The 25,313-nt window shown below is 52.2% G+C and overlaps 12 protein-coding genes across 12 annotated transcripts in view; 4 read left to right on the top strand and 8 right to left on the bottom strand.

Annotated features, from left to right (window-relative positions):
* Positions 1-878, top strand: part of PpBr36_09293 (uncharacterized protein) — a gene marked incomplete at both ends in the record, with an annotated part of 1,546 nt that extends 668 nt beyond the window's left edge. The window contains 2 exons of the mRNA XM_029896414.1: positions 140-468; positions 680-878. Of these exons, the coding sequence (XP_029744889.1) occupies positions 140-468; positions 680-878 (528 nt within the window). The remainder of the gene's footprint in view (positions 1-139; positions 469-679) is intronic.
* Positions 879-1,087: 209 nt separating this feature from the next.
* On the bottom strand, positions 1,088-2,348 carry PpBr36_09294 (uncharacterized protein; the record flags this gene model as incomplete). The annotated part of the gene is made up of 2 exons (XM_029896415.1): positions 1,088-1,636; positions 1,866-2,348. 2 exons carry the CDS (start codon positions 2,346-2,348, stop codon positions 1,088-1,090), a joined length of 1,032 nt encoding a protein of 343 aa, XP_029744501.1.
* Positions 2,349-3,295: 947 nt separating this feature from the next.
* PpBr36_09295 (uncharacterized protein) lies at positions 3,296-5,986 on the bottom strand (the record flags this gene model as incomplete). The annotated part of the gene is made up of 3 exons (XM_029896416.1): positions 3,296-3,514; positions 3,605-4,221; positions 4,312-5,986. The coding sequence occupies 3 exons, from the start codon at positions 5,984-5,986 to the stop codon at positions 3,296-3,298; spliced, it is 2,511 nt and encodes an 836-aa protein (XP_029744892.1).
* A 1,822-nt stretch (positions 5,987-7,808) lies between these two features.
* PpBr36_09296 (uncharacterized protein) lies at positions 7,809-9,032 on the bottom strand (the record flags this gene model as incomplete). The annotated part of the gene is made up of 1 exon (XM_029896417.1): positions 7,809-9,032. The coding sequence occupies one exon, from the start codon at positions 9,030-9,032 to the stop codon at positions 7,809-7,811; it is 1,224 nt and encodes a 407-aa protein (XP_029744896.1).
* A 1,643-nt stretch (positions 9,033-10,675) lies between these two features.
* PpBr36_09297 (uncharacterized protein) lies at positions 10,676-12,887 on the bottom strand (the record flags this gene model as incomplete). The annotated part of the gene is made up of 6 exons (XM_029896418.1): positions 10,676-11,092; positions 11,185-11,868; positions 11,942-12,096; positions 12,189-12,312; positions 12,485-12,584; positions 12,685-12,887. 6 exons carry the CDS (start codon positions 12,885-12,887, stop codon positions 10,676-10,678), a joined length of 1,683 nt encoding a protein of 560 aa, XP_029744897.1.
* Positions 12,888-14,242: 1,355 nt separating this feature from the next.
* On the top strand, positions 14,243-17,032 carry PpBr36_09298 (uncharacterized protein; the record flags this gene model as incomplete). Its single annotated transcript, XM_029896419.1, has 1 exon — positions 14,243-17,032. One exon carries the CDS (start codon positions 14,243-14,245, stop codon positions 17,030-17,032), a length of 2,790 nt encoding a protein of 929 aa, XP_029744502.1.
* A 387-nt stretch (positions 17,033-17,419) lies between these two features.
* On the bottom strand, positions 17,420-18,503 carry PpBr36_09299 (uncharacterized protein; the record flags this gene model as incomplete). Its single annotated transcript, XM_029896420.1, has 2 exons — positions 17,420-17,974; positions 18,066-18,503. 2 exons carry the CDS (start codon positions 18,501-18,503, stop codon positions 17,420-17,422), a joined length of 993 nt encoding a protein of 330 aa, XP_029744503.1.
* A 605-nt stretch (positions 18,504-19,108) lies between these two features.
* Positions 19,109-19,350, top strand: PpBr36_09300 (uncharacterized protein; the record flags this gene model as incomplete). Its single annotated transcript, XM_029896421.1, has 2 exons — positions 19,109-19,181; positions 19,229-19,350. 2 exons carry the CDS (start codon positions 19,109-19,111, stop codon positions 19,348-19,350), a joined length of 195 nt encoding a protein of 64 aa, XP_029744649.1.
* Positions 19,351-20,277: 927 nt separating this feature from the next.
* Positions 20,278-21,405, bottom strand: PpBr36_09301 (uncharacterized protein; the record flags this gene model as incomplete). Its single annotated transcript, XM_029896422.1, has 1 exon — positions 20,278-21,405. The coding sequence occupies one exon, from the start codon at positions 21,403-21,405 to the stop codon at positions 20,278-20,280; it is 1,128 nt and encodes a 375-aa protein (XP_029744650.1).
* Positions 21,406-21,958: 553 nt separating this feature from the next.
* On the bottom strand, positions 21,959-22,241 carry PpBr36_09302 (uncharacterized protein; the record flags this gene model as incomplete). Its single annotated transcript, XM_029896423.1, has 2 exons — positions 21,959-22,089; positions 22,145-22,241. Coding segments are annotated over 2 exons (228 nt in total), but the record flags the coding sequence as incomplete, so codon positions are not given.
* A 469-nt stretch (positions 22,242-22,710) lies between these two features.
* On the bottom strand, positions 22,711-24,156 carry PpBr36_09303 (uncharacterized protein; the record flags this gene model as incomplete). The annotated part of the gene is made up of 4 exons (XM_029896424.1): positions 22,711-22,737; positions 22,950-23,360; positions 23,394-23,752; positions 24,150-24,156. 4 exons carry the CDS (start codon positions 24,154-24,156, stop codon positions 22,711-22,713), a joined length of 804 nt encoding a protein of 267 aa, XP_029744641.1.
* On the top strand, positions 22,950-23,786 carry PpBr36_09304 (uncharacterized protein; the record flags this gene model as incomplete). Its single annotated transcript, XM_029896425.1, has 1 exon — positions 22,950-23,786. One exon carries the CDS (start codon positions 22,950-22,952, stop codon positions 23,784-23,786), a length of 837 nt encoding a protein of 278 aa, XP_029744653.1.
* Positions 24,157-25,313: the final 1,157 nt, after the last annotated feature.

The raw sequence follows: 25,313 nt of genomic DNA on the forward strand, positions 1-25,313 counted from the left end.
AAAAAAAAAAAAAAAATGCGACTCATCTCTTGAGACGGCCGGATCAGCCTCTTTTCCCACTTCGGAGAAAAGAATGGCCTTCCCACAACAAACCAGCTAACCAAGGACCTGTGCAAACACGCAAACCCCGCTTCCCCAGGGCTTCGTCCTCGCCTACGAGCGCATCCTAGAGGCCGGCGCGGATGCGAACAGCCCCTATGCGCCCTTCCGCACCATCCTCGCCCACCTAGCCAGCGAGGAGGAGCCGACGCCCATCATGGTCCACTGCAGCGCGGGCAAGGACCGGACGGGCGTCATCTGCGCCCTGCTGCTCAGCCTGGCGGGCGTCGAGGACGAAGTCGTCGCGCACGAGTACAGCCTGACAGAGGTCGGGCTGGGTCACCGCAAGCAGGAGTTCATCGAGGCGCTCGTCAAAGCCGGGCCCCTCAAGGGCCAGAGGGACAAGGCCGAGAGGATGGTCGGCGCGCGGTAAGTCGGTGTGGTTTCACAAGAGAGGCCTACTTTGTTGCCTTGTTTTTTTCTTCTTCTTTGCTTCCTCTCAATCCCTTGGTGTCATTTTCAGGCGCCACGGCGATGTCCTGGTCCCATTTGATCCCTTTGCTAGTGCTGGTCTGGAGAGTATCCGGGAACTCGAGCCATCCGCATCCACGCGACTGACATGTAATTCAACCCAAAATAGGAAAGAAGCTATGCTCGCCACATTGACCATGATACGTGCAAAGTACGGCTCGGTCGAGCGTTACGCCACCGAGTGCTGCGGCTTGTCCGCGGAAGCGCTTCAGCGACTACGGAAAAACATCCTTGTGGATGTCGAGAGCAGCGGCGAGCAGCCACTGGACTGGAGGAAGCATGCCGAGTATGTGGCGTCTTTACCTTGAAACACGGACGATGCAAAGGACTTCGACGTCAAAGATAGCCATATGGCATCTGCTCATGTGAGCTCAGATAGAATTTGGTATATATCTCGTGGTATAATTTTCAAACATATGCTACAGGGCTCACATGAACTACATCAGAGACCAAGTGAATAATACAGCTGGACGCATGTTGCGTTCCAGGGAATATGGAGCCCCAATCTGGCGGGAGATTACTCCACTGAGGTAGGGATCTTGACCTCGCCCCTCTTGCGATCATACGACGCGACACCATACCTGACACCGACACCCTTCAGGCCCCTGCCGTTGTGACCAACTTCATCGACGTTGTAGTCCTTGAACCTGAACTCAACACCACGCTTGTCGTGCACACTGGTGATGAGGCTAGCCTCCTTCTTTGCAGCGTTCGCTGCCCTCTCAGCGATCTTTCGCTCAGCCTCGGCGGTAGCTTGGCGGAAAGCCTTGGCTGCATCCAGAGGCGCGACACCCTCGACGTTGATCTGGCGCTCCATCTGCACGAGCTCCGGGTGAGGGATACGCTCATCGGTCGACTTGAGGTGGCGGTTAAAGGCCTTGGCGGCATCCTCACGGGTGAAGTCGCGTGACTCGGAGACTGGGAAGAAGAGTTGTTGCTGAGTGTATGGGTGCACGACAACCTCGTTGAATTGCTCATGGTGTTTTTGAACATTAGGATCGTCGTAGGTTGTTTGCGGGAGCATAGACATAAATGCCTTTGCGTAGGGACGGGCGAGGGGCTTGTTCTGTTCAGTCAAGCGCCAGTGGAGCTTTTTGTTAGTGCTTGTAATGGCATGAGATTGAATGCAGTATACTTGTCAAAGTTGAAAGTTCCCAGATCAGAGAGGCTCGCAAAGCTAAATGTGTAACCATGGGTGCTTGTCTTCAAGACTAATCGAATTTTCATTTGGAATCATCATAAGGGAGACGCGGGTAAGACAGAAAAGGGTTAAGAAAATCCAAAAGGGTGCTTACATTTGCGATCCAGTCCTTCTCGACCTCCTTGAGTCTCACGACTGCGCCGATCCTCCTGATGTCGATGCCGAGCTCGGCCGAGACCGACTTCATCGGCTCGCCCTTGATCATGACCTTTTCCCAGACAAGCTCACGCGCGCTCTCAGAGAGAACCGGTGCGCTCCTGAAGTGCGGGTTGAGTGGGAAAGGTTGGGACGAGTTCCCGGAAATGTATTGCGGGCCCTGATTGGACCTTATATCGACGTTCTTGTACTTGTGCTCGTTTTGCTTCATCCATTGCCGCATCTGCTTGCGACCTAGACGTCCGGACGCCGGGGCCGTTGCGGAGAAGGCCCTTGCATTGTTGGGACACCTCTGTGTGGAGGTTTGTGTTGAAGATATTATCGTCGACGTCGCCGGGGCCGAGGGGGCAAAAAAGTGTGACGAGACGGATTCAGCGACCGGCCGCCATGAGCTGGCTTGTCCTGGTAATCTAGGAGGCATGATGGTTTAAAGTTGTGATTTACAAGGTGAGGACAGAAGGGTTGTCTCAAAGAGAGAACGGAAAGAAAACAGAGAGAAAAAAATACAATGCCAAGTCTGTGACTTCTAATGTCGCTCGCAAGATCTCGTGCTTCCACGAGCTCAGCGGCTACTTCAGATCATGCCTGGAAGAATCGAATACTAGTTAGCAAGCACGCCGGCTCAAAAAAGGCAGACGCTGCGCGCTGAGCTGGAAGATGGGTTGTTATATCTGGGTATCATAGGTTTGAAGAAAAATTAGAGTAGCTCCAAGCTATGGCTGGAGAAAAATTCCGTGGCAGTTCAAGAGGAAGACAGGTGGGTCCCGGCGGTCAGGGTGGATAATTGATTCGCCGACCAGCCGCAATTCTACTTTTGATGAGCGGCACGTGACTAACTTTAAAGGCCCTTGAGGCTGAAGCTATCAATCAGGATGAACAGCCATCGAGAATAATTAGTGACGAGTCGAGTCATGCCTAATTGAGTGCTACCATAAAATAACGTATACTAAACGTTTTCAAATATAAATAATTTCATCATGTGAAATTGAAGCGGGTCTGAACGGGTAGCAACCCTGAAAACATGGTGGTTCTTATTTTTTGGTCCTTATTTTCAGGTTCCCGTCGCCGATGTCATTTATATTCATACCAAGTAAATTGCTAAAGTCAAAATTATGTATTAAGACACATATTTTATAGCGGGTGCCCCAGAGCCTGGCAGTAGTCCACCAGAAGAAGTGGCAATATTAGTAGTCAATAAGCGGCCACGATATAAGCTCCAACTTCACCAAAACACAAGCGGTGCACGTCACGGTTGCTTTTATAATAGAATTATTCCAGGTCTTCAGGGAACTGCCATGTATTCTGCCCTGTTATGTCTCTATTCGTATGCTGTTAGAGGCCCTTGGTATTTATAAAATCGTACAAGGTTCAGGCGGCGACTGTTGTGCCCCCATTGTATGCTGCTGTGGTCAACGAGGACCGGTTCTTCTTGGTCTTGGCCTTAGCTGCGGCCGCCTTCTTGGCGGCGTCCTGCTCGTCGCGGTTCTGGGAGAAATCCTTCCACTTCCTCCAGCCGTCAAAATCAATGAGCGCTTGCATGCACCCCCATTCCATGATCTTCTTCTCGAACCAGACGAAGTTAACAGGCTATAGGCATCTTGTTAGCAGAAAGCTCCATTGTGGGTGAAACTCAGCGACACATAGGTACATGTATGGTTTGTTCATGGGGCTACTGACTTTGGTAAGGAAATCGTTACATCCCGCTGCCAACGCCTCGTGACGATCGCTCTGCAAAGAACTTGCCGTCAGGGCGACAATGATAACGGGACTCTTGAACATGTCGGTGTTGACCAGCTTGTCATCTTCGCTTGGCTCTCCGACCACCTCATCGGGCGCGCTGTCGGCCGAGGACGAAAATACGCCAATCGAGTTGACACGCTCGAGCCTACGGATCTCCCGCGTCGCCTCGAGACCGGACATGACTGGCAGCTGAATGTCCATCAGCACGAGATGGAACCCTCCTTGGCGCCACTTGTCGACAGCCTCACGTCCATTGACGGCCGTCTGCCACCGCACTTTTAGCCTCTTGACAAACACTTCCAGTAGTCGCAGGTTGATCGGGTTGTCCTCCACTATCAGGACATTGATTGGTGGTACGCCGCCACTCAATATTCCCGGCGGTAGGTTGAGACCATCGAGTGGCTTCTTCTTTCTAGGACGAGCAGCAGGGCGCGGCGAGGCAACACGCGGCGGCGCCATAGCAGGTGGAGTGGCTACATGTGGGGCAGGCGCTTCGGCCGGCGGTGGTGTAGGCATCGGGGGAGCCGAAGGCGGAGGTCCAGGGGCCTGTTCTACTGTGGGGGCAATATGGAAAGGCATCAGCAAGGTTGATCCGGCGCTGGACAGGGTTCATGAAAAAGTGGGGGATGATGGTTCTAACATACCCAGGACGCTACCGGCGGGCATCTGAGCTGCATGGCCAGAGTTGACAAGATTGAGAATTGTAGGGGAAGAGGTGTGCTGTCGACCCAGCCGTGGTCTTTCAGGTCTGCTCGTGTAGGCGGTTGTCCGGCGAGTCCCACCGGGCGATGGTATTTGGGGTATTTGACCGGTGGTGAGCACACCGATGCTGTGAGGTTGGGCTGACGTGCCATTGGGGAGATGAGAGGTTGTTGCGACCACTGCAGGGCCAAAGTAGTCCGTCCCGGCCTCGGGAGGACGATGAACGTCGTCTGTAGAGGCTGGCGCGAAATAGACCGACGCCAGTTGTGGTGCATGCGGCGGACCAGCTCGTGGAGATGGCCTAGGGGTCCTGCGAAGAGGAACGTCGATTATCAAAGCATCGTCAACCGTCTGACCGCCGGGGAAGTAAGCGTCAATCGTCTTGCACATGTGCTCGTCGGGTCCCAGTTGTCGCTCCCTCTGATTCTCGCGGGGCACTATGCGCAGAGTCAAATCCGGCGAATCGAATTGCCGACCCAGAGAGTTGGCATATTTCCGCAGGATCATATCTCGCACGTCATCCACCATATCGTCCTCGTTTATGGTGATGAGCGTCGGCGACGCACCGGGCCGCCTAACCCACACTTTCCGCCGCCGGGTCATGTTCGGACCACTCAGAGTATGCAACGGTCCAGCACCTAGGTTTTGAAGCTCATCCGGATTGGCAGAACCAAGAAGCGTACGAAGAAGCTGGGCGGATATTTGAGCCTGCACGCCGGCCTGTGTCGAGGACGAGGACGAGGATGAGGGGGTTGGAAATGCGGCGTTTGGTCTCCTAGCCGCAATAGGGCTGCTGTGGGTGGAACTGGGATGCGGGCGTGGTGGGTTCGTGCTCGCCGCTGAAGTCTGTGCGAAGTTTGCTGTCGCAGGTGTTCCTAGGCTGCCTGCTCGTGGGGTAGGCTCGCCGCTACCGCTGTGATCGACGGCCTGCGATGGTGTGTGCGTGATCAAATCATCCTCATCAGTTGTCGTGTGCGGAGAATTGGTGGTGGTCGAGGAGTCCTGGGGGTACTCGTTGATGCTTGGTAGTGCCGAGGATTGTGGATCCTTGCCCATGTTGGTGTTAGCGTCTGCCAGGTTGCTGGCAACGGGTTCGCTGAACTTTGAGTTTGGTGGGTTTGCAGGTTCTGATTCGGCTGATGAGCCAGCCGAGCCTGAACTTTTTTCTTGAGTTTCCTCTCCCGCTCCCTGGCCCTCTTGAGTTTGGGTTTCGGGTTCGCTGGCCTTGGGAAGTAGGTCTTTTTTAGTGGTGGCCGCGGCGGCACTGTCTGGTGAGGTCCTCAAAGAATCGTTAGGTGTGGCGATCGCCGTGGCTGTGGTTGTTTCCGTCGCGCTAGATTTGCGGGTTGCAGCCTCGGAGATTTCTTCGGGCTCGACCTTCGAGAGGGGAGAAGACTGTCGAGCTGACTCCAACTCCGGCGTCATGGGGACAGCTTCGCCATCGCTTTTATCCGTCTTTTTGCTGCGATTGTTGGCTATGATTTCGAACGAAGGAGGTCGCTGGCCAGTGAGTGATCGTGTTCGGTCGTTGCTCCTGGTCGACGACGCGATGGATGGAGGAGTCGAGGAGGTCCGTCTCTTGAACTTTGCCTTGAGTTTGCTAGCAAAATCTCCCATAGCAGGGAGAGACAAGCCCTAAAGCCCGTGTTTCGCCTGGCGGATCTTGGGGATTTATTTCCAGTTGGTCGTTTTCGAGAAGCGATTCATTGAAGCCGTTCTCGTTGTGGCGGTGGTCGCAAGGCCTAGCTGCTTATGGCGGGTCCGTTCGGCAGCAGGCGAATAAGCCGTCGCAAGGGGAAGCTGGATTGGATTGGAATGGATTGCGATGGAAATGTCACGTCGCGACAAGACACCACCCGACACGATCCAGTGACCGACCGACTCAACCAAAGTCAAGTTGGCCTCTGTCTCAACGAGGTATGGAGGGTTTCCTAAAATGTAACCGGTAGAGGAGGCTATCGATGAAAGTGCTGACAATACTTGCAAATTACAACAAACGAATAATTAGTGGCAATGTAGCCTGGATTCCATGCGAAATGAGCACGTCGATTAAAAGTAGACTAAAATTGGCCGGATCAACTGTTCCTATCGTAACGTCTTGGGGGATTTGAATGGGTTTACTGAAAATCTTGCAGGAAATTTGCATTGATTTTAGCCTCTTTTTTGCCGAGTGTTCCCTATCGTAAAGGCCTGTTCATCATCCATTTGTCTGTAGCCCATCAGGTCCAGACGCGATGTTCACCACGGCTGTCGCCCCAGAACAGGGCCACATTACCGAGAAGAGCCTGGCCGTCTGGGCTCTTGGTTGCAGGGGTCACACCTGCGGTGGAGCTTCTGTTCCCTGGCTGAATTGCATTGTTGGGTAATGCGATGCAACCACGTTGCTGGCAGACCACTGATTCTCTGTAGCACATCATTTCATTGGATGCTGGGTGGGACAGCAAAGCAATACAAAACTCCGATCGCATCGCGATCAACAAATCCCCAAGAATTTGCAAGACAGGTATCCACGCAACCAACGCCACAAAGGCTGTCAAAAAAAAAAAAAAAAAAAAAAAAAAAAGAAATCGTGGCGCCCGTCTGGCCTCTCAGGCTTTTTAGTTTGGGTGAGCCTAGAGTAGTCAATCCAGCCCAAGGCCTAGGTTAGGCTACGAGTACCGAGCCACAACGCTAGCTCAGGTCAGAGTCCACCCAGCTTTTTCAGGTTGGTTGTGCCTGGATTAGTTAATATAGTACAACCTGATGCAAAGTTTTTTCTTTTTTTTTTTGTCTGTTGTCTTTGTCTCCTTTGACAAGACAAGTTCGTGACAGCGATCTTCGAGACCAAGTGTCAAGGATCAGGTGCTCTTGACACCATCATCGACCAGCTTCCAGCTTCGAGCTCACTAACCATCCCCTGTTACGAAGGAGCTATTTTATCTGGCCCAACCACTATGGAGATGTTTTGCATTCCCAAACACTCCATCTCAAAAGATGAGATACGAGACGCAATTGGCTCCATCACCCATCACAAGACTTTTTGACAATTGGCTGAGCTTCAACGAGAGCCCATCCTCGAAGCTGACATTCGTCATCCCCATTCTGCTTTCGATTGCCTTTTTTTCCTCGCTTGGGTCCAAGTTGGAACGTATAGAGCTTTAGCTTCACTGCCTTTTTTCAAGTCATCCATCACTTTGATTTGCGTGCTATCCTGTATCCATTGAACCTTATTTCTATTCTGGAACATCATCATTCACAAAAGGATCACACATGAGAAAAGCATAGAACTCTTGTACAAAAGAAAGTCCATTGAGCGTTGACATTAAGCCCAAAAAGGGCGAATTAAATACAGAATACCGAAGGAAAAAAGGGGGAAAAAGGAAAAGAAAGAATCATTGACCACCAACCATCATCAACCTTCATCAGCCTCATTAAACTCTCCCTATAATCTTTCAACAATTTACAGCCTCTTGTTGGCCCAGCCCAGGCGGGGCGAGGCAGAGTTGTCAAAGACAACATAGGCAGCCTTGAGGGCAATATCGCCAAAGATGGACAGACCGATGCCGGTGTCGACCTGGAGACCGCCGAAGCAGGTCGAGGAGCCCTCCGAAACGGGCGAGTAGTTCATCAAGCTGCCGGGGATGGTGATGGTGTTGCTACCGACGTTGAACGAGAAGTCGGGCAGATTGGCGTTGCAGTTGAAAACGTAACCGCCCTCACTGGCAGAGTTGACGGCGCCACTGACCTTGCTGTAGTAGGTCTTGACGACGGAGGGGGGAAGGAGGAGAAGGGTGGTGCCGGTGTCGGCAATGCCGGTCAGCTGGGTGCGGCTAGAGGTGCTGCCGACGGAGTATCCGTTGGCGGTGAAGGACCAGAAGCCCTGCGAGTTGTCGACGGGCACGTAGGCGATGGAGCCAGTGTAGCTGTTGGAGTTGGCGAAGCCAAAGTCGTAAGAGCCGGGGGCGCCGGCCTTCAGGTCAACACCGATAATGGGCTTGCTGAGGCTGCTCTTGACGTTGTCGAAAAAGGTCTTCTGCTGCCTGGGCGAGACGGTGTTGATGGAGCTGAAGGCGAGGCCGACCAGACCATCGTTGTTGGTGTCCTGGGTGAACTGGGTCGAGATCCTGGAGGCGGTCTCAACGGCCTGGGTGGGGAATTTGACGCCGCCGATGCTGACAACGTCGGTGTAGACGTTGCCAGAGGCGCCGCTACCGTCGCCGTACTGGATGCTCCAGGTCTGGCCGGATTGCTTGGAGGAGGTGCTGCTCTTGCTGGGAGTGTAGAAAGAGTGGCCGGACCGCAGGCTGGCCGACAGGTCGGAGCTGAAGACCCACAGGTCCGAAGAGCCTGTGTCGAAGTCGAGGTTCAGGGTGACGGCAGGGGTACCGATCTGCACGGGAGTGAGGTACTCGACGTCGTTCGGCTCGGGGGTGGTGACAGCGCTGCCGTCACGGCGGGTGACGGGAACTGTCGAGTTGGCCAGGGCAGCAGCGAGGGTCTCGGGAAGCGGCTTTCCATACTTGCGGAAGACCTTGGCCATGGCCCGGACACCCGACTTTGCGACAAAGTTCGGGTTGGGCTCCTGGTTCAGGGTGAGGGTGCCGACCTTGGTGTCGACGGGGATGGCGACGGCCAGAGCGGCGGCGGCCACGGCCCAGGTCAGGGTCTGAGTGAGGGAAGGCATCTTGCAGCGAGTGTAACTTGCGTGGGGGTATTGAATCGTATAGGCGAAGGAAAGTTGCAGCAGGCGGAGATGCCAAGGCAATCAGATGTATGGGGTAAGGGAGAGCGGGCTGGAGAGGCTGAAGAAGAGATATCTTGGCGATGCCTAGGCGCGTGCCAAGCCCTACTTATATACTCATCTTGCGTGGGCCTCCATGGCATCCTCTCAGGATGGACAAAGTACCCCTATACACATGGATAGGATAGATATTGACGTGGTGAATGTTGCCATTGCTCTACGCCGAGGTCCCTCCCTCGGCTCCGCACTTCTTGAGGGCCGCAAGCTAACCGTCTTGCCATTCTCGGCCAGCTCTCGGCGAGTCGCATAAGAGGATTACAAGCATTAGTTCGGTAGAGATGGCCGGTTGAGGAAGGTGAGATATGTCAAGCAGCGACAATCAATACAAGCATCGACAAGCTCATCCAAGCTTTTGAACTGCCGCCCGGGTAGTCAGGGATGTAGCGGGACTGAAGTGGGCCAGTTGGGTCAGGGGATGGAGGGTATGGAGGGGGGGATCTGTCCAATCTAGTCAAGGCATCGTGGCTTTACTGCCCCGTCAATGGGATGTGCCATCCAATGTTCCGAGGTGCGAGCTAGGATGAAGGTCTCGGGAGCCTACTGGATTAGGAAGGCATTTGGCCTTTTGCCAGCGGATAAGGAATATTAGCTTGATAGCTTTTTGTTCAATCAAAGCCGACGAACCCGATGCCTTGCCGTGGTTCGTTTGCGACTCGTGAAACTGCACCGAATGATGGACCTCGATTTGCAAACACTTCCATGACCACCAGCCAAGTAAGCCCAGCTAGGTAGCTACTCGGGAGCAATAGCAACGAGTCTAGACTAAGCTAAGCTTATCTAGGTAGGTCGATCGCTTGCGCTTGCTGGAGACGCCGACGCCCGCGAAAAGAAGCGCGCCCACCTGCCATGCTACATTCGCCACGGCACCTTTTTCTGCTGTCGGCGAATACTCGTGATTGCCGGCCCACTCTCATCTCACTCTTATCTCTATGCGACTCTGGCTTGGTAGGGGCAACTTGAGGCCGGTACGTATTGCAGACAACCTGCATACCGCACACTTGGGCGCAACGCCGTCTGATTTGTAATCGAGTCCTATGTAGTTGATACTATTGAAAACTCCGAGTACACTCCGCAGAAATAGCCGCGCCGTTTCTCTCCACGTGTTTTAGTCGGCACTAGATTTTGAGCCCAAGTTTCTACGCCATGGCGAATACAAGAGTCATGAAGGCCGTTCATTCCCATATTTACTGTAGCATTCATATGTGTAGGTAGCTATCTACATTTCTATCTGTGGACCTTTTCGGCCGCCAGTGGAGGACAGGAGAGCCGAGCCGAGCAAATGTTAACGGTGATACCGAGGCGTGGAGCTTCGGCCATGAAAAAAAAAAAAAAAAAAAGTACTAGAAAAACCTGTGCGCAGTTCGCTGATTCCGCTTCAATGTTTTCGCCATCGTGGGGCGCTTTCTTTTTTCCCGAAAGAGTAGACAACCGACGACGTAAAAGATGGATAAATTCTTGTATTGCCTGTCTTAGTTTTATAAAGGACCTCANNCCCCCCCCCCCCCCCCCCCCCCCCCAGAATCAACTCACGCAATCCAGAACCAAATCTTTTGCAGCAGGTTTTTGGGCACGGGCTCCTCGTCATTTGCAGCCAGAGCCTCCATCTCCTTTACTCCACTCGTAACATCAATGTCTTCGACCTTGCGAGCCAGCGGAGTACGATGCCAGATCTTGTGCCCAAGGTACAGGACCAAAAAGATAGGGAGGGTGACATACGCCGCGACAAAGCTCTCTGTGTTCCACTTTGAGGTTGGGAAGATGTCGAACCCGCTGGTGAGGGTGAGCAGGATGAGCATGAAGAGGGTGAAGTATGTTGCATAAGGCTGGAGCTTTGTCTTGTATGGCAGAGTGTGCAGCAGGCCCCTAAACTTGAGAGCGGCGTGAAACCGTATATATGTGATGGTAACGACGATCCATGCGATATAGCCGGAGATGGTGCAAATCTATATATGTGTCGTAAAATGTCAGATTGCGGTTCTATGCAATGTCTTTTTTTCCGAAGAAGAAGAAAAAGAAAGGAAGAATGCCGACTTACAGCCTGGAACCAATCAAACACTTTGGCAGAGCTGTTGGATACATTCAGGTATGACAACAGTCCAACGGACCAAGTGGCCAGTACGGCAGCGTATGGCACGCCATTCTTGCTGGTCTTCTTGAATATGGCAGGGGCCTGTCCATTCAATGCCAAGCTGTACATCACTCGCGATCCTGAGTACAGGAAGGCGTTTCCAGCAGACCAAGCGCTGGTAAGGATGGCGGCGTTGACTACATGGTTGAGACCCGAAATGCCGGCACGCTGGATTCCAATGACCCAAGGGGAAGAAGTAGCGTTTGACTTGGGGCTGAGCAGGCGTTCGTCGTTGCTCGGGACGATGACGCCAACCATCAGCGATCCGAGTCCGTAGAAGACGGCGAGACGCCAGATGAATCGGCTCGCCGCCTTGGGGATGTTTCGACGGGGTGCCATGGTCTCGCCGGCAGCGAGGGCAATCAGCTCGGGCGAGGTGATGAAGGCGAAGCCGGCGCGGATAAAGGCTGCCCAGTAGGCCAGGAAGTTGCCGGCGTCTCCTTCGACGAGATACGGCTTGATAGCGCCGGGGTCGTACCAGTATTTGAAGCCTATGCGGTCCTTGTTGGGTGCGCCACCGAGCATGATGACAAGCGAGGTGAGAATCAAGCCTATAATGCTAATGAACTTGATACTGGCAAACCAAAATTCCTGTAGAATTGTTTTAGTCACGCTGCAGCATGTGGCAGGACTGTTGATAAAAGTCAATGGCGTGTGAACTTACAGCCTCGCCAAAGATTCCCACGGCAAAGATGTTAAGCGCCAGCGTGACGATGAGAATGATCGTAATCCAGACTGCTGTAGGAACAGGCGTATTCCAGTAATCGAGTAGGATCGCCCCCGCCACGGCCTCGGCGCCGACAAGCATAGCATATGCATCTACAAGCGATCATGATTTATTTTTAGCGTTTTGTATGTCGGAATAGGACGTGCAAGAGTGGATGGGCAGAAACTCAAGGGCTCAAACTAACACCAATAGTTCCAACCCGTCGCAAAGGCCAGCGAAGGCTCAACAAAGCGCTCGACAAAGTATGGGATCGAAATTCCTTTCAATGGCAAAAAGGTAGACATTTCTCCGAGAATGTTCATAATATTCTGAAGACAGATGTCAGTCAACGACGCGTGCATACGTGGGGAAAGCAAACATGTGGTAAAATGAGACGACACCAAGGGTGTGTGGATGATATGACAAGTGCCAAAATCTCTCCTATACCATATTCTCTTGCCCCAAGCGAGAAAGGCCGCATGCAGGTACTGTTCAACTTACCCAAACCAAGACCATCATGGACAAGTAACCCATAAAGAGCGGCGCGGGGCCGACAAGCTGGAGGATTCTTCCACTGCCGACGAACAAGCCCGTTCCGATTCTGTCGAGGCACGAGCGCCGTCAGCTTCCAATCTTCCGTCGCATCGCGCAGATAATGATCTCCGAGATCTTTTGCCATTGTGGAACAAAAAAAAACGTACGCTCCACCCAGTGCTATGAACTGAATATGTCTGCTCTTCAGCCCCCGTTCGAGTTGGTTGTGTTTCGCAAGCAGGTTGGGTGTGCCATCTGCGGAAACGGTCCTCGCCTGACCAATGTCGATATCTAGCGCCTGTCCATTGTCGACAGCCTTGGACTCGACATCCCCAGCATAGTGAGCCCGCGTGTCGTTGTCTTCACCCATGGCTGTCTGTGATATGGTCGATACTTTTGAACACGGTACTTTCTAAACGATATATAGATGTCCTGGCGCAACTCCAGACAAGAAAAAAAAAAGAAAGAAAGAAGAAAGGAAAACAGGAATGAAGAAGGAGAAGAAGAGAAATGAGCAAAACTTAGCTTTTTTCCCCGGATCCTTAAATCTGGGGAACTATCAATCTTTATCTACAATCTACCAACCGTTGACGGGACAAGATCCAACCAGTACGTAATTTTTTACCATTTCTCCACATTCACGATGCGTCGAGATGTGCAGGACGGCCTACCCGAATCAGGTATCGGTAAAACATTTATTTAGTATGGTGTGGACCGTGGTTGTCCCGGCTCTTGGCAGCCCTTTATTTTCTTATTTTAATTTATTGTGCCTTTGATTCACGGTGTTCTGGGGCACCGTGCCTTCAATTCGCGGGGAAGCAGGGAGGAGAAGAGCACTAAAACTTGGCCCGAGAAGATAACCTGTTGGCATACCTTCATGCCTCGAAACAATTACTGACTCAATTGTGTCCAGTTTAATTGGAGAAAGTTATGGGGAAGGGAAAAGTATATATCTTGGCTACAGCGAAAAGCCCGGTGCTAGCCGTTGGTGATTGACGTTGGCAGGTTGGTCAAGCATCGATTAAGAGATCTACATCGCCTTGGAGGTCTTGGAAAACTTGTTGGTTGTTTGTGTAGCAGGTGGCTTTCTGGACAGTTACAATCTCTCCGCGCGGGTACTTTCGGCCCGACATCGTCGCACTGAACATGTCAACTGCTACCTTAAAACTCTAGGGTCAACTCGGACCGATTGCTCCTCGCCTGCGTTGTGGGGGTTCGAGCATGCTTCTCTTATCAGATAGATGTACAGTGTGTGCGGATGAGAGAAATCGGAAAGATAATAAAGACACAAAAAAAAACAAAAAAAAAAAAAAAGACAATTGACACGACAGTTTCTGGGCACATTCGGGGTTTGCCGATAAAGCCTTGGTGGCGTTGGAAAAAATATGCATGCATGAAGGCGATTCACAGGCAATATCCATATGCGGGTTGCGACGTCATGACGATTCCATACATCCTTCCCTTGCCTTCTCCGACTGCGGGAAAGGAAGACAGAGTCACCTGACTTCGTGAAGCGGAGCACCAGGATCCCCACCATTTCTAACGCGACCCCAAGCCACTCTGCCCAACGCGAAGAACTCAAGTCGGCAACGAGGCCATGGCCAATAGGACGACAACGACGTGGTCCGAAGCGAGAAAATTGTCCAAACTCATGCGGGATACCACTTTTTCTCGACGAACATCACCTTGACTAGCCCCCCACGGGGGCTGCTTGTTCGCTTCGACATGGCCTCGGAGAACGCAACCAACAGCCCCGCTCCTCATGTTACAACCGCTCCCGTTCTCGAATATATCTGTCTTTTCACCAAAGACCTAAAAAAGAAGCAAAAGAAGTGGCAAGATGGCCGGCTCAAACTTCACACATACAACAACAAGGTCATGGTCTACGACGAGCGGGGTTACAACGTCGGGTACATGCATTGGCGACATGATTATGACCTGGCCGATGGAGAGGAATTGGAGCTGGAGTCTGGAGGAACAATAGTTCAGGTGTGCGAGTGCGTTGGGACTCAAGAACAGGATATCTCCGGGCTGGTAGACAAGCGGCTGCAAGAGAAGGAACAACGGGCCATCAAAGTGGCGTCGAGGCTGCAGCAGAGCTCATCTCTTGGTGGCTCGCGACCGGTAGTTAGACAACCACCCAGCGACCATTTTCAACTAAGGCAAGTCCCGCTCAACCAGCTACTTGGCACCCCAACTGGCCATCATGGTCGAGCTCTGGCCCCGTCAGAATCGCCTTTTGAACAGCGCCACCGAGCATCCAACGATGAAACCCCGAGACCAGCCAAGAGACCTAGACGTGAGCCGTCGCCGCCGGCCAAGTCTGGCTATGCTCAGAATCTTTTCGGCACCAAACTGCACCTTTCTTCCCAACCATCGTCATCATTCAGGCAGAGGACGCCACGCCCAACCGCTCCGGCAGCCTCGAATGCAACGCGGAAACCAACACAGGTTGAACAGCCTACCGAGAAACCAGAACCAGCTACTCGGAAAGAACCCAAGTCACACGCGGTGGTTGATCTGGTTGATGATGGTAGTGATGATGAAACTGAAGGGAAGGCTAGCGGTATCGATGTTGAGGTGTCTGAAACGGCTACCAGTGCAAATATGCAACCTCACCAACTGAGAAAAGCAGAGAAGGCGACGAAGAAGCGCATGGCTCCTGTGCAGACCTCAGATATCGAAGCCACGCCACATTCCCGGTCTCTGAATCAGCCAGTGTCCAAGAAACCACGACTAAGAGAGCCAAGGCCACCGAGCTCTCCAGAGATTGTCGAGTTAGATTCCCCTCCAGCTGCAGTACCGAAGCCGCCAAAACCATCGTGGCGGTCACCAAAGGCGGCCATGCCGAAAACGCGCTGCCCGCCCTCTGAGCCAGAACCTGTTCCAGAACCGGAAACACACCCTCCAGAATCACTGGAGGATGATTGGACAGAGCAGTCAAGGCAAACGACAGCTCTACGGATCAAGTCACGGAAAAAGCGCGGCTTGATGATACTATCGTCAAACAATGCTGAGGCCGCGTCAGCTCCCCAAACTCGTGAGGACAGAAAACGCAGCAAAGAGACTGTCATAAATCCGCAAGACACATATGCTGGATCACCTGGGGAGCCTGACAGAGATGTTGCGACAACCAAAACTAGGAAACAGCGCGGAAAGAAGCCGACAGAACAGCAGGCAAGGCTACCTTCTTTATCTCCTGCCTTGACAGACGGATCTCGAGTTGTTTCACCGGTGGAACAAACTTGCCTTGACCCATCACAAAACCAAACCAAACAACGAGGTAAAGTGAGGTCGCAAGCGGACGAAGGAGCAGTGAATAGCGCATCGGAGACCAACAGTGTGTCCGAGACTCGCATTGAGCCTATTCAATCTGCCGTCAAATTACCAATCGAAAAAGGTGGCAGAAAAGCAAGAACAAGACAAAAATTGCTTGCCGAGGAAGACTCGGATTCAAATGCTGTTTTTGAAAGTCACTCAAAAGGAGTACAAGATCCAAAGAGCAGGGATGTCCATCCAGACGTGGCCGGCCTGCTGTTTGATGACGATAGCGACGCCTCAAACGATTGGGTTCCTCCCCCTCCAACATGTCAAAACTTGGCGAAGATCTCCAAGGGTAAAAAGAAGCAAGACACTACAAAGGCAATCAAAGCCTCAGGCCGTGTCAGAGAAGTTTCCGAGCCTCCAACAGGTCAAATGCGGTTAGAAAAACTCGGCCGAAAAAGTGTCAAAAGCAGAGAGATCATAGGCTGGGTGTTTGATCAACCGCCTGCCGTTTCTTTCGGGCCGAGACCTGCCCTGCCGCCTATAGCATCGCAGCCCTCGCGCAGCCCTTCCCCGAACCCTTTGTCAGATGTGGTCATGGAAAACCTAGATGCTCCCCCTAGGTCACATCCAGATATTGCCAACGATGTGCCAACATCGTCCGAACTCGCTCAGTTGATCGAGACACCATCTGCCATCTCTAAAGCAGTACCAGATCAGATCATCGGAAAACTGACAGCAGATACTCGTCCGGAAACGGTCCCAGAGGTCACAGCGAAAACGACCGCCCTTCCAGGTCAGGAGACAACTTTGGGTGCTGTTGCTAAGAATGTGGCACCGGTATCTGCCCCGAAAGCTATCACCGAGGCTGCCACAAAGACGACTCCTGACCTTGCTCCAGTCATCAACACGCGGCCACGAATCGCCAATCCCGCCACAAGAGGTCGCAAGGCAGCAGTCAGGTCGGATGCTCAAGGCAAGGTTCCCCAGCACATCCTGCCGACAGACTCAAACTTGCTACCCCGCAAAGAGGTTTTGCAAGCTCTTGCAACCATGATGGCGGCGTCGACCAACGAAGCCGCGGCGCTGTTGCCATCGCAGATGGAGCCGCCGCCAGCACAACCAGAAAGGCCAAAGATCAAAATGAAGCTGCCTGGGTTTGCACCAGCTGGTGCGTCAGTCGGGGATGTTTCTGGGCCGTGGACCCGAGAAGCGTACGATCTGCTTGGGATGGGAAGGCCTTCACGATGAACGATGAACGATGTAGGACACGAAGATGAGAAAGCAGAGGAATGCTGTATTTTGATCCAGTCATTTGTGCTGAAACCACATGCTAGCTAACATTGAGCCAGTCAAAATCACTGCGATGAAGGGGAAACAGTACACACAGCATACACAGCATACATAGCATTTGAATCTGATTTGAGCAAGCTTGGCCTTGGTTAAATCGTACCTCCTTGGGTATATAGCCAATGTAATGAAACGACGAAAAGAATAAAAACAACAAGTCGCTATGCAAAAACCATGCTTAACCCCGGAATACATTTTATCCAAAACTCAAAACGCCATCCCTTTAACTGTTGATACAACAAAACTAAGTAAGCAACACGGTCCATCCCCTCCCACAAACTCGTGTGCTTATAAACCCAAGTTTTGTGGCCAACCAGGGTCCTGCAAGTAGATTGCAGGCTGGCCATAACCGACCACCATGTCAAAGTTGTCTAAACCAACGATGAGATGGTAGTCTTGTTGCCAGTTGATGTCCTGCACCAGGGTGCCAGGCTGGCCGTAGTCGAACGACGGACCAGCGTTGATTGGATCGCCAACGCTGGTCGTCGTGTAAAAGCCGCTCGCCGACTCAAAGCCGTCTGCTGGCCCGCTATTCATCGGTTCAAAGCTGAAAGGCACCGATGAAGAAGCGACAGAGACGGCAGGATTGTCTAGATGGGGGATCTGGTGGAAGTCGGGAACCAGACCCGAAGGAAAGGTCTGAGGAACGGAAGGAGCGGGACCCGGAAAAAGGACCGGGGAGGAAGGAAGAGCGGCGGTGCCGCGCTTGGCAGTGGAGCGGGCGTTGTTATCCGACACGGTCTTGAAGTTCCGCGTGGCCCTCTCGATGATCTCGGGGACTTGGTCGTTGCTTTTCATGTTGCGGTATTCCCGCTCCAAGTTCCTGAGATCATGGTGGTAGCACTGGATCAAAGGCACATTTTCCGTTAGTTTTTTTTTTTTTTCTTTTCTTCTTCTTCGCCCCAACAGAAGAAGGAAAAAAAAAAAGACTCACAGTCATTTTCGACTTGGCACAGACGCAGCAAGTCCCCAGCTCTCGGTTCAGCGCCGCCAACGCCCTCTTGACGTACGTAAGCGGACCGAGCCGCTTGCCGTGGGCGCCCGGCGCAACAGCGCGACCTCCACCCCCGAGTGCCGACGGGACCTCGGCCGGGTTCTCGGCAAAGTGCCTCCAGACGACGTACTTTTCCAGGACGGCCCCGCGAGCGACGTGCCTGGGCATGGGAAGCTCCCCGGTCCACCGGTCTCTGCCGCGCCCGTCGCCTTTGACTCGCGGCCAGTCCGTCGTGTGGCTGACGACGTCGGCCGAGAAGCTCATCTCTGGATGGAACGGCCGGTTGGACGCCGGGTCCCACGGTGCTTGTTCGCCCTTCTGGGCCTTCATCCAGCCCAGGTTGGGCAGTTTGGCCGCCCCGGTTGTGGTGTTGGACATGGTCTGGCGGACAGAAAGCAGGTCAGCTTTATACTCGGGCTTCACCACGGGCTCCTGGCTAGACAGTGGTGTAATCGACGATGAGAAAGCGTCTGGCAGGATCGAACTTCCGGGCAAATAAATCTACGAAACGCAGGAAAGAGCAAATTGGTGATGAAATTCAAAGGTGACTTACTTCGAGCAGCTTTTTGGAGCTGAAAAGACGATGATTAGGTAGTGAGGTACGAGACAGACAGAGCCAGAAAAAGAAAAATTTTGACCAGAAATAGTAGAGCAGCAACCAAGTACACTATGCTTGGAAGTGATGAAACCAAAGTGTAGAGCGGGCGAAGCTTTTGCTTTCAGCTTTTGGTTCTGGTATGGTAGGTGCGCATCTTGTTCTGGCCACAGGTATGCTATGACAAGCCTGGATTATCTTGCGGGAGAGGAAGTCTGGGGATATTCTGGACATTGGAGGCAGAGTGCTCTCGCTATATACAAGAAATGGCACAAGGTTTTCTGCAAGCTGCAAGTTCCCCTATGCTGCTTTGTAAAAAAAAAAGCTTTTCATGCATGTATATATGTTGTTATATACAAAATCGCTCACTGTGTTGATTTTGTGCAGCATGCAGATGGCCCTCCTCTGCTCTAGCCTCCTCCAAGAGGGTTTTGACTTTACGGGGGCTATGAGGAGTCATCGTAAGGGAGCTCTGAACAGAGAGTTCAGCCCCCCTTTTTGGAAGCAGACTGCGTGGACATTCATAGCTTTGTTGAAAAGGACGAGGAAGATGACCGGCCGCTGCTTGAACAGCGTCAAGCCGGTATCTTTTACGAGTTGCTCCTCATCGTAACTGTTCCTATGTGGTAGCTCTATTCGCGCTGCCAGGCAGGTGAATGGAACCCAACCCAGCTTTGTTAAAAGCCAGTGCACTCTCATAGACTACAAATTCGGATATTAAACATATAAAATTATCCATAACTCGATAGAGAAAATGGCTAAATACACTGGCTTCTTTCCAGTTAATTCGTTTATTTACTGTTTATCAAGGATGGCAAGGTTGAGCGTTGCAAAAGCGCAGTTGCCTTTTTGTATTTTGTGACGTGGGCCTTGACACCTTTGCAAAGCCATTGCGCTGTCGATTTGCAACCAAACAAGCCAATTCTTGACATCAAGCTTGCCAGGTCTTTTCATCATTGTAACCCTTACTTTCAGGCTTCCTTCTCGGCGATTACTGCCAGAATCTACAAGTGTCATGGTCCCAAGCCTGCCGTTATGCATTTTCTTTTCGGGTTGTTCAGAGTATGAGGACCGGTTACTACACCGAAGAGCAGGAAGCTGTTTGCGACAGAGGCAGATCCGGCAGCTATGTCGATGGAGCTCGTTCAACGTTTTGGAAAACCGGGAGGCCGGACCTGCAAAGGGTATTTATTGTCAGTCACGGTGGACCATGGACATTTTCACAGATGGATCTTTGCTGTAGCAAAAGCCATTGCAATAAATTCACTTACATACGTAGCGAGGTAACCTTTTTTCCCATCACTATCCGGAGGGGTGACTCCTTCTGTAGAAGGATATACATAGCCAGCTCTGTTTATTTTCAAGGTGTTTTGCGAGGTCAAAACGCGTCATGTCAGTATTCGATTAATTCCATTCGGCTGCATGCATCTGCAGTAGCTAGCTTCCCAGCCTCCGCTGAAAATCCAGACGTCACAATAAAGACGGGCAAAGACAAGGATACTAGTGTCGGCTGATGGTCGCGTTGTGAAGCATCTGACTACATACACAGATCGCGCCTTAGCTGCGGGCTGCGTTCTTTTTATACATCTTGTCGATCAGCATGTGCCGTTTGACAGCCCACTCCCAGTCGGGATACTCGCCGACTCGACCCTCGGCGAACTTTGCATACAGCCTAGCCACGTTCCCAGCCTGGACCGGCTTCAGCTCCTCCGCCGACAAGGCCACCTCCTCTACCTCACTAGAGGCGTAGTCCAAGACGCTGATGCTGACTTCGTCGCCGCCCATTTGAAGATTCGGCCCCGTGCCTCGCACCCGGACCTCCCCCTTGTCTCCCACCACGCGCCAGTACATGGCCTCCTTGTCGCCCGGCGCGCCCTTTCCTCCCCACAGCTGCAGGCTCAGCTCGGAACCGTCGTCGAGCACGCCCTGGATCGCCACGCTCTTGTGCGTCTCCCGCACGATGGTCCGCACCACGCCGCCGTCCCTGTTCTTGAGTTGAACCTCGCCGCCCCTGCCGCCCAGCACGACGTCGAAGTGCGCAAACTCTCTGCCTCCGAGCCCGGACAGCACCGATTCGATGAGGTGCAGGAAGAAGATGGTCACGAGGTTGCCGCCGTCGGCCTCGCGGAAAAAGTACTCGTGCTCCTCTAGCCCCTCGTCACCGCAGTAGCCCGCCGGGGCCGAGAAGCTGGTCCGCTGCAGCTTGCCGACGCGTCCCGAAGAGAGCAGGTCGGACAGCGTCTTGACTATGGGCGAGTACCTGCCCTGCAGGCCTATGACGGACCGGCTCACGTCGCTGCCGTTGTGCCTCTTGAGCTCGTCGAGCAGCTCCTCGGCCTCGGCCAGGTTCCGCCCGAGCGGCCACTCGCAAAACACCGCCTTGCCCTTCCTGATGCTCGGCAGCAGCGTCTGCCTGTGCAGGACCACGTTGGTGGAACACACGACGAGGTCGACGTCCGGGTCCTCGGCCAGCTGCTCGGGCGAGCCGTAGGCCCTGGTGGCGGCGGGGAGGCCGTATGCTTTGATGGCCGCCTGCGACGACGCCTCGGACGAGTTGCACACGGCGACGATGGTGTAGCTCTCCGGCAGCGACTGCAGCGCGGGCAGGTGGGAGGCGACGGCCCAGCTTCCCCTGGCCGACAAGCCGAGGATTCCGACGCGGATGGGCCTGGGCAAGTCAGGCATGATGATGAATGTTGGGGATCTTGATGGAGGTTTTTTTTGGTTTTGGTTTTGGTTTTGGTTTTATGGCTTGCAGTGGTGTGTGATGCAGGAACACGGGGATGGCGCAAAATATCTGGATCAAAACGGAAATAACGGCCTGCCGCGTAACGAGGAGAGAAGCACAAACTTATGACATACTAGACTACTGTAGAGGAAGAAGAGAGAGCCAAGGCGAGTGAGGCATCCGCAGCGGCAATGTGGGTATCGTGGGTACTACAAGTGAGAATTAAACAAACATAGATGGCGAGCGGGGTTGAGGGAAGGGGGTGGATCCAGGTGTTATAAACAACGCCGAGAGTGGCAGGGAATAATGTTTTTTTTTTTTTTTTTTTTTTTTTTTCCAAAAAAAAAGATAGCTTAATAAGATACAGAAGCCAGATATTCGATCAATGCGAGTCGTCTTGCCGGGATGTTACGCAGTTGTCTGATGTGGTCCTTCGTCTGAGCCACAAGACATCAGTTCATCTGCTACAGCAAGTTGATAGCCTGGCAGTCGAGACATGACCATGAAGCCCTAATCCTCACCATCGACATCGCAGCGGATGAAGGTGAAGTCTATCGGCATCGGAGGTGGAATGTTTGTGTGTTTTTGAACGAGCCAAAGTGCACCAAACTCATTGCGCATCACCTCGGGATGGGCTCCGGCTTTCAAGAATTAGAGCCTAAAAGGGAGTCTTTGCGTGTTTGTGGTATCCCCAACGTCCCCTCTTCCGTAAAACTGCTAGCAGTCTTTCCCCAAGGCGTTGGCTAGGAGAACGATAAAACCCGAGACTGGCAAGTCCTGTTTGATTAGGCTTAGCTGTGTTGTGCTCTTTTTTTTTCATCTCCATTGGCTGACATCTATCCTCGAAGAGCAATGCAGCCCTCAGCATGAGCTTTCGCGGCAGACATTCCGAACGAGCAAGTAGTCTGGGTATTGCAGGCTGAAAGAGACATCAAGTATTGGAACAAGAGCCAAGTTTTCGTGGCTGGTTTCTAGAGTGTCAACGTTAGATTCGGATTGGAACTTCAAGATTACAAACGAGACAAAGGCGTCCTTTACAACTAGTGAGATGATGGAAAGTTATGAGAGCAATCACAAGGGGATTATTTGAAGTTTCCTCTTTGCCGGTCGGCCTGAGGTGAATGAGCCGGGCCTGATTGATTGGACAGAACTCAGAGCATTGAAGCGCCTATACAACCTTGCCGGCATACGCTGTTGGCCCACGTCGCGGCTATCCACATTTTCTGCCTAGACAAGACGTGACGGACTGCTGCCTGCCAACTTCAAATGAGGCCGAATAGGGTACGGTACTTTGAGAAATAGAGAGGGAGCCACAGTGCTCTGGGAGTTTGATGTCTTTTTCTTTTTTCTTTTTCTTCCCCCCCCCTTTTTTTTTTTAAAAAAAAAAAAAAAAAAAACTTCAAACTCACGAATTTGAGACGTCTTATTGACGGATCTTTCTTGATTTTTCGATCCCATCACCGTACGGCTTCAGTCGAAATTTTTGCTGATTTACGCATACATGGACACCAACAATCTCCTCAACGTCCCACCCACCTCTACACACACCCACACGGTCGTCTTCCTCCACGGAAGAGGCGGCTCCGCAAAGACTCTTGCCCAGTCTCTTCTCTACTCGCGCACCCGAGATGGCCGCACGCTCTACCAGGCCTTCCCATCCTTTCGCTGGGTTTTCCCCGAGGCCAAGGCGAACCCGTGCGCTGCGTTTCCAGGGCAGTCGTGGCAGCAGTGGTTCGACATTTGGAATGTGCAGAACTTCTCCGATCGCGAAGAGCATCAAGCGACCGGGCTGCGGGAAAGCGTCCTGTTCATCCGCCGCGTCCTGGCTCGGGAGGCCGCCGTCCTCGGCGGTCGCTACGACAGGATCATCCTCGCCGGCATCAGCCAGGGCGCCGCAACCTCGGTCCATACGCTGCTCAACCTTGGAATATCACCACCGACCGACGGCCGAGCAGGCCGTGGTCTTGCGGCATTCCTTGGGTTCTGCTCCCGGATGCCGTTCCCGGGCCGTACCCTGGCTGACGCGCGCAAGATACTGAACGTTGAAAATGCGCCACAAGATGATGTTACAATCAGGCACACTCCGATGCTTCTGGAGCACTCTGCCGACGACCCCCTGGTACTTGTCAGCAGTGGTCGCGCCTTGAGAGACACCCTCCGTGGCTTCGGTGCCACTGTTGAATGGCGGGAGTATCCAGACGGCGGCCACTGGTTTAACTCGCCTGCTGGTATATCTGACGTTGTCGAGTATCTCAACAAGGTCCTTGACGTGCAATCCTCCCCTGTTAAGCAGCACATCAGTACCTGGGGGACCTCTGGTGACATGGAGTTGTCCTAGCTAGGTACATGTTACGAAACGACTTTGTGGATTCCTTTTCTATTTGAAGCCTTTGAGTTTGGTGGGCAACTTTCATTTACTGCACCATTTCAATAATGCGCCACCTGCCAGAAATTGGATCCCTATTTTTTTTTTTTTTTTTTTTTTTTTTTTTTTTTTTTTTTTTTTTTTTTTTTTTTTTTGACTATTATTGTAATTTTTATGTCATTGCTCGGACAAGTCTGGTGGGCCTCGCTCGATCCGGCTTGAGGCTGTGTTCTTTGAACCTCTGTTATCCTCCCTATATCACTCTTGGTAGACATCCTTATATTTTACAAATCTCAGCAAAATAGTGTCATACACTTTGCAGCTAGTAGTACTTACTCGGCATGTTTCTTGCAACAAATGTTTTGTCTCCATAGATCCTCGTTAGCTGAACCGTGCCTCTGTGGCATAACTTACACCTAGATTGGACCATAACGCGTTGCATTCCTCCAAGCACTGACTTGGTGTAAACAACTCAACAATGTATTACTATTACTCATTTATCAGGTAAAGCTAGTCTTTCGCTCCGCCTCGCGAGCTTTGTGTCCCGCCATGTATTCACAAGCGGGCTCATTCATCCCTTCCATCTCCCACCTCGGGACAAGAAATCGAGGATTTAAATTTAGGGTCCGCTCGTGTTTGTCCAAACACTCCTTCCAGCCGGGGTTCCGGAATAATACACATGCGACTACGATTTCCCACAGCCATGCGAGCTGGCTTTTACCAGTTCAACATACTATCATTTGTATGAAAAAATTCCTGGGCTGACTCCCCTGTCGACCTCGTTGTATGGGCCGAATTTCTGGGGGTGCTGTAGCAATCCGCCTTATCATCAACAGCCATCAGTTCCCAAGTTTAATAGAAAATGCCATTCTGCTCACCCGCTTTTGGATCCATACTACGGACTTTTCGACTAACTGCGGCATCACCTTTGACCACTCCGTCCCGAACGACGATCCAGAGCCAGTGTGATTCAAATGAGCGTTCTCAAATCAAAGGCCAATAAAAGCTACTATACGCACGGTTTAGAGTTAAAAAAAAAGTAGCTGGACGTGGAGCTTGCAGACATGTTGGAAAGGCGACATTGACTGTGCCGCGGTGCTGCACCAAACGAAGACAAACAACGCACAGCGGCAGACCAATAACCATGCAACAGAAAGAGAAAAAAAAAGCCCAAAAAGCACCGGAAAAGGTAAAACTGTGCTCTTTGCATGAACCTTTATTGCAATAATATCATTCCATGACCATGGTTGACGTAGGGGCCGTCACGTGCACCGTATACGCAGTAAATCACCACTGTACATTGTCTTCTTGCAGGTATTGATCACTCCAACCTAGACGAAGACATCACCAACTTTCCTACCAACTTGCCAAAGAAATATAAAAAAGAAATAGACCTCGGCTGACGTGCTCAAGGAGACAAATTGGGAGCACAGGGGTTTTTCAAGCCGAAAAGAAGAAAGTCAAAAGTAAGGAAAAGCGACAAAAAAAAAAAAAAAAAAA

Source organism: Pyricularia pennisetigena (assembly GCF_004337985.1).
Source record: "Pyricularia pennisetigena strain Br36 chromosome 7 map unlocalized Pyricularia_pennisetigena_Br36_Scf_8, whole genome shotgun sequence".
In the NCBI taxonomy this organism is placed as follows: domain Eukaryota; kingdom Fungi; phylum Ascomycota; class Sordariomycetes; order Magnaporthales; family Pyriculariaceae; genus Pyricularia; species Pyricularia pennisetigena.